Source organism: Palaemon carinicauda, chromosome 38 (assembly GCF_036898095.1).
Source record: "Palaemon carinicauda isolate YSFRI2023 chromosome 38, ASM3689809v2, whole genome shotgun sequence".
Taxonomy (NCBI): Eukaryota; Metazoa; Arthropoda; class Malacostraca; order Decapoda; family Palaemonidae; genus Palaemon; species Palaemon carinicauda.
In genome coordinates, this window is record NC_090762.1 from 9332805 (window position 1) to 9340561 (window position 7757).

At 33.4% G+C, this 7757-nt stretch overlaps 1 protein-coding gene across 1 annotated transcript in view; it reads left to right on the forward strand.

The window, feature by feature from the left end:
* LOC137630048 (probable ATP-dependent RNA helicase ddx17) overlaps positions 1–7757 on the forward strand; it is a 122153-nt gene that overhangs the window by 112813 nt on the left and 1583 nt on the right. Inside the window, exons 7-8 of the mRNA XM_068361539.1 lie at positions 2935–3100; positions 4367–4476. Of these exons, the coding sequence (XP_068217640.1) occupies positions 2935–3100; positions 4367–4476 (276 nt within the window). The remainder of the gene's footprint in view (positions 1–2934; positions 3101–4366; positions 4477–7757) is intronic.

The window sequence follows — 7757 nt, forward strand, 5'->3', positions numbered from 1 at the left end:
AACAGTATGTTTTTGTATAAGTTTCAATTTGAATATTACAACTCTCATTTCTTTACAATTTAGTACTAAATAATTAGCAGGTATTTCCATTTGTCAGTAGATTAACTCATTGCTATAACAACAGGCCTTAAATCCTATTTGAAGAAAAGAAAAGGGAAGGGTTTTGTTGGTAAATGTCAATACTAACCCAGCTTCAAGAGAGAAACGATATGAACAAATTTCATCGAAATCCCATTTTTCATCTCCACCCGCATCATAAATGAAATTATTTGCCTCAGCTTGCTGATTGCTATTCAAATTGTAGCTGGACTCATTTCAGCCCCCCTCCCCAAATTTTATTCTATATTTTTTTCACATTAAATGGTTATTTGTATGTATTAAATAAAAGATATACAACTACAGTGAACCCTCGTTTATCGCGGTAGATAGGTTCCAGACGCGGCCGCGATAGGTGAAAATCCGCGAAGTAGTGACACCATATTTACCTATTTATTCAACATGTATATTCAGACTTTTAAAACCTTCCCTTGTACGTAGTACTGTTAACAAACTACCCTTTAATGTACAGAACACTTAATGCATGTACTACAGTACCCTAAACTAAAACAGGCACAAATATTAAAGGCAATTTTATATCATGCGTTTCCTAAACACGCTAAAAAGCACGTTAAAAATGGCAACCAATGTTTTGTTTACATTTATCTCTGATCATAATGAAGAAACAAACTGGAGGTAGAGCTTTGCTTATTACCCAGACATATTTCCCATACTATTCCCTTAGAACTACATCACATCTTCCTACTTTAGATATATATATATATATATATATATATATATATATATATATATATATATATATATATATATATATATATATATATATATATATGTATATATGTATATATATATATATATGTATATATATATATATATATATATATATATATATATATATATATATATATATATATATATATATTTATATGTATACACATATACATACCTACATATATACATATATACATACATACATACTGTATATACATAAATACATGCATACATATATATATATATATATATATATATATATATATATATATATATATATATATATATATATATATATATATATATATATATATATATGTTACTGTATATATATGGGTTATGGAAAAAATCCGCGATGGTCGAACCGCGAAGTAGCGAGGGTTCACTGTATATTAAAGAAATAAGCTGCTTAGTGTAAGTCAACTTAAGTCATACTACCTCATCACAGAATTTTGTTCTAAGGAAATAAGATTTTTTACATTGTCCTATTTACCATGCTTAACAAACATAGCACAAAATCTCCCAAAAGGAAAAACAACATCTGAAATTGAGCAGTCTCACATTCTTTAATCCATGAGTCAAATAAAATATAGTTAAACTATAAATATACTTAAATATTTTTTCTTGGTGCGAACTTGAACGTTTGCTTTGTATGTGATTGTCATTTTTTAAAAAGTACCCATATTTATAGACCTACATCCTACAAGATGAAAATCAAATATGGAAAGCTGAGCAAATTTAATACAATTTCTCAAATTTTGGAGTACCTTTCATAAAAATCAGAATCATTAGGATTTCCTATGGAAAATTAAAAAGGTTTACCTTTCAATCTAAACAAATTGATTCAACATCAGCAATTGAGGGTGTCCTTGTCCACACTATTCTGTCTTATTTCTATCTTTTTTTTTTTTTTTAAGGTTTTATAATTTATGTAGGAAAGTTTTTTTAATGTTCTTATTGTTCTTAATATATTCTTTAGGTTATTTATTTCCTTATTTCCTTTCCTCATTGAGCTATTTTTTCATTGGAACCCTTTGAACTTCTAGTATCCTGTTTTTTCAACTAGTAATGAAAATATAAAAAAGCTAATAAAAGATGTTTATCAATGACTAGTGGTATTGATATAAAATATTGATAGAGAGGGTGAGGGGAACTGGCTGGAAAGTAGAGCAATAAAGTACTTAATTGGAGATTTAGTTAGTTATCTTCAGCTGCTGAAATGTTGCGGGTACGGTGACTTTATGCTTAAGAACATCGCAGAAGGGTTGCGGAATAGATGAAGGTGGCACGAGGACTTCGGCCTTGAAGACGTCGCAAAAGGGGGTATCTTCAAGATGGTACAGCAAATGCCTTCCCCCAAAATTTGGAGATTGTGCAAATGGGAGGGTAGGTAATGTTGACTACTTTTTGTCACAAGCGGGAAAGGATGGATGCTGCTTTTCGCCACCGGCAGGAAATCTCTTCGTCTGACATGAGAAGATTTTGGAGGTGGGTGTTTGTCGTGGGAAGGGGACACCACCGTTCGAACTTGGCTCGGGCCAACCAATGGTTATCTTATGTCATCTGAACAGTCTTCTTGAAGCTTATGTACTATTGTATGGGCAATCGATATTTCCATACGAAGAAGTTTTTTTTTTATTTTCTAGAACAAAATTTAATGATGCATTCTGGAGCCAATATTGCACCATGGAACAAAGTCATGACATGGGGCCCATGTGGTGATGTAGAAAAAAAAAAAGTGTGATTTTCATTGTAGCTTGATTAGCCCCCAAAGTGTTGCCGACAGTTATAATGGTGATGAAATCTTTGACCAAATATCTGCTGGATTTTTTTCTCACTGGAGCAGTCGTTGAAAAACAGCTAAGATGTTTCTCAGAACATATTCCTTGAACTTTACATCATCTTCTAAAGGAAAGCATTTACTTATACATTGAAGTTATCAATAGCCATTATTTACTCTATCCCAGTCAGTTTTTAGAAATTTGAATTGTAATGCAAGAATTAACTTTTTTGTATATTTTATTGTATTCTAGTCTTATTCAGTTTGGGCCGATGTTTTATAAAGAATTTTGTAAACTTAAAATTAACGGTTTCCTTATTTTCTAGGCAAAACACTGGCTTTCCTTCTACCCGCCCTGTTACACATTTGTGCTCAGCCAACTCCAAGATGGGAACGTCCAGGTCCGACTTGTTTAGTTTTGGCTCCAACACGAGAGCTGGCTCAGCAAATTGAGCGTGAAGTGATCAAATTTCAATATGAGAATATCAGAGTGTAAGTATTCCTCTCAATCTGTATTTATCATCCTACATAATACTTTTTTGTTTTGCAAAGGTCTTCATTTTAAAAAAGGCAAAGATGCATGTATTAAACTAAAATCAGAAATTATGGTGGTTGTCTTGTACATTCAGTTGTAACAATAAGTCAAGTGGTATCCACTGAGATATGACTGCTTAGGTTACAATTTCAGAGTTTATCAGTTTATGAATTTCAAGATATAGTATGAATTGCAAATGATAAAAGTATGATATGGATGGAACATGTTTCACATCTTTTTAAATAGCACTTGGTTTAAGCTGTCCAATTTGTGGCTAGCTCAACTTTTATACAGCACTACTGTTAACCGAGTGCTATTTTAGTGTGTTTAACTTTTAGCATTACATTTCATGTACTTAGTTGATGATCATGAGCATTTATAGTAATTCTAAGTTTTCATTGTTCAGACTCATCACTAGAATCCATCATAAGTGGTCCACTTTTAAGCTGCGACTTTGGAGCACCTGCATTTTTCCCTGTACCTTAGGTATTGCTTGACAGTGGTGTTTACAGCTTTACACCCCCCTTGCTGTCTTTGTAATTCATTACCTCATCCCTTCCTTGTGGGGGCACTGTTGATAGCACCCTTTTATTCTCATTCCTTTCTGTCTTTTACATTTCATCTTCTTCAATAATTTTACCCTGCTCCAATTTCAGGGCTTATTAATTAAAAATATTTTGTGGAACCACTACAAGATCAATGTGGAACCCCTACAAGACCAAAGGTGTGATCGTCATTTCATTGAATAAGTTGATATACATATTGAGTTTTCATGGACTTATTTGTATTTTAATGTTTATTTTCTCCCTGCATCATTTAATTTTGCATATTTTTGTTTATCCCATCATTTTACTAATATAAATTTTATCATGCTCAGGATTTTTTAACACTACTTACATTACTTATGGTTTGGAAATGCTGTTTTTAGTTTTGAATGGTTATACTATCAGTTGAACACCGTCACATTCTTGGTATTCTGAGAATGTGAAGTGCAATCCTTTGGTTTCTTATATATATATCGAGAAATGTGGTTTTTGTTGTGCACATACTATACTTTACTGATGGATGTAGAAACATTCATTCCATTTACTAGGTACAGTACAAATATGGAAGCCACCAAATACTCTGATTATGGAAAAAAAGACTGCAGTAGCACAAATAAGCATCAATTCAGTTCTCTCTTATCCAAGCAAGTGTCACAGGTTTTTTCGTTGTTTTTTCAGTGTGTGCTGTTATGGACAAGGTGATAAGAGACACCAGATTCAAAAACTCAATGCCATGTCAGAGATTGTCATTGCTACCCCTGGTAGACTGAATGATTTTGTCAGCCAAGGTAAGACATTTAACAATTACTTGTTTCAACCCTTTAAGTGCCAGTGGTTATGGTAATGAGTTTTTTTTTTTTTTTTTTTTTTTCATGCCTGTGATTTGGTTGATATTTTTAAAAGGATCATTCTTTAAAACTCAACTCAATAATATTTTAAGCTTTTGATATTTTGTATAATTTCATCTTCATACAATATTTGACAATGTTTATTGAATGACAAGCTTTAGTTTAGAAGTGGTTAGAACCACTGTAGAAATAGTGAAGAAGATGAAAAAAGTTAAATGCAGGTGAAGCTCTAATGAAATCTAGTAAAATAGAAAGGTGGATCGAGAAATAAATGTAGAGGATAATAGGGAGGCATATATAATTGCTGTTCCAGGTGTTTAGGTGCCAGTGGTGGGAGATGAGAATAAGAGAGAGATTACAAGAGAAGTGAAGAGAACACTAGATGAAGCAGGAGCAAGAAAACACCTGGTATGGATAGTGTTAGAGCTGATATGTTGAAGGAAAGAGGTATGAGTGTACTTGAATGGTTGCTGAGATTGTGTTTTAGGTTGTCAGTGGTACGTGGACTTGGTGTGTGTATTGTTCTGAAATTCAGAGGTAAGGGAGATGTGCATAAGTATTAGTTTGTTGATTGTGATTGGAAAATTGTAAAGTGCTAATTAATAGGATTAAAGATAAAGCAAGAGGATGCAATCTTAAGAAGTGCCAGGTGATTTTAGAAGAGGTAAGGGATGTGTGGCTCAGATTTTTACCGTTAGATATTCGGGAAATATTTAGTAAAAGGTAAGGAAGTGTACTGTATGTTGCATTTATAGATCTGGAGAAAGCTTATGATAAGGGAAGCGATGTGGAATGTGATAAGATTATATGGAATTGTTGTAAGCAGTGAAGGGTTTATACATGGGTAGTAAAGTGTGTGTTATGATAGGAAATGAAGTGCAAGTGGGTTCCAGTGAGATGGGGCTGAAACAGTGATGTGTGATGTCACCATGGTTGTTCAATTTGATCGTTGATAGAGTTGTGAGAGAGGTGAATGCTTAAAAATGCTTGGTCGAGGATTGAAACATATATGAGAGTGATCATGAGTGAGAGGTGTCAGTTGTTTCCGGATACATTCAAGCCTCCTTTTTCGTGAGGGTTAGGTTACAGACACAGGTGCAATAAGTCAGTTTTCGCGAATATGGGTTATTCTAGATTGGGCTAACTCCTAACCTAAAAAGTCACTGCCCCTTGCCAGGAGTGAGTGCCCTTGCTGATGTTTAACACAGTAAATACTGCCTAATATTGTTTGTGTTTGGTTTCTACCGCAGTTTATAATCATATGTACAATGTCCAATACATGTATAGTGAGCCCTCGTTTATCGCGGTAGATAGGTTCCAGACCCGACCGCGATAGGTGAAAATCCGCGAAGTAGTGACACCATATTTACGTATTTATTTAACATGTATATTCAGACTTTTAAAACCTTCCCTTGTACGTAGTACTGTTAACAAACTACCCTTTAATGTACAGAACACTTAATGCATGTACTACAGTACCCTAAACTAAAACAGGCACAAATATTAAAGGCAATTTTATATCATGGGTTTCCTAAACACGCCAAAAAGCACGATAAAAAATGGCAACAAATATTTTGTTTACGTTTATCTCTGATCATAATGAAGAAAAAAACGCATTTAGTGTACACATCTGTGTATAGGTTAGTTTTTTGCATCGATTATATTGATTATACAGTATGTTCATTTTGTTATCACCAATGTTTTACTTAATTTTTCTTAGGACTTCCAAATGAAATGTTTTTCTTTATGGGCGGCGTCATAAAGTACGCTCCATCTTCGATCGTAATAAACAAACGAAGGCATTTAACGCGCATGATGAAAGTGATAAATAATGATATTACAGTAAAAGCTTTTAGAAAATGTTATTACAAATATTATTTACCGTATCTATATAAAATCATACATACGTTGCAAAGCAGGAAAACAATTTACGAGAGAGAGAGAGAGAGAGAGAGAGAGAGAGAGAGAGAGAGAGAGAGAGAGAGAGAGAGAGAAAGTTGTTTTACGTACGTAAATGTAAATTTTAAACAAAAAAAATAGCCCCATTTCATATAAAATAGGTTATTAAAAATATTTTACTTTATCATATTACAGTAGTCTGTATAATACTGTAAAGTTCAGTACAGTATGTTGTTGTTAGTCGTGGTGATGAAATTCTCACGAAACAAAAACACGGCATTCGATTACAACAGCTGATTCATTCTCTCTCTCTCTCTCTCTCTCTCTCTCTCTCTCTCTCTCTCTCTCTCTCTCTCTCTCTCTCTCTCTCTCTCTCTCTCTCTCTCTCGTTATACAATACTTACATATAGATGAAGAAACTAAAATTAGTTTTCTTAGTGTCAATTAAATACGAATCGAAAAAATTATGCCGAGTCTACATCCATTTCAATTGTAGCTAAAAATACGGCATCCGATTTCATCAGCAAACCACTATTTTTTGGGAAACATCATTTTATTCTATTTTTTGGGAAACATCATTTTATTCTAGAAAATTGCTACTCTTTAAATCAGTGGTTCTCAAACTATGGGTCGCGACCCAAAGTTGGGTCGCGAGATCAATTTTGATGGGTCGCAGGGACACAGGAACATTATCATGCTTTCAGTGTTTCAGTGTATTTCAGTTGCTTAATTGAATTATTCTTCTTTAACCACAAATTACTTTTGTTATGTATGTTCATCTTCCCCCCACCTCCTGGGCCCCATGTAATGGTGCCATAGATTCTATTAATTTAGTTTTGTGAATTAAAAGCAGTGCCATAGATTCTATTAATTTAGTTTTGTGAATTAAAAGCAGTGCCATAGATTCTATTAATTTAGTTTTGTGAATTAAAAGCAGTGCCATGGATTCTATTAATATAGTTTTGGGAACGAAAAGCAGTGCCATGAATCCTGTTCGTTTAGTTTTGTGAAAAGGAAAAGCAGTGCCATAAATCCCACTAGTTTAGTTTTGTGAATGAAAAGCTGTACACATTATTTTTTTTCCAAAATAAAGTGTATATATCATTGCATGTTTTCTTTCTCTTCACTTTACTCTGGGTCGCGAAGGAATGAAATGTTTCAAATAGGGTCGCTCATGAAAAAGTTTGAGAACCACTGCTTTAAATAGTTAATTGCACATTAAGAAAGCGTGTACTTTTGTTTTTAAGTTTCGGGTGTGTTTTAAAAATCGAGTATTGTTGACTTCTTTTTGTTTTACTTTTGGCTGTGATCAGATCAGCTGA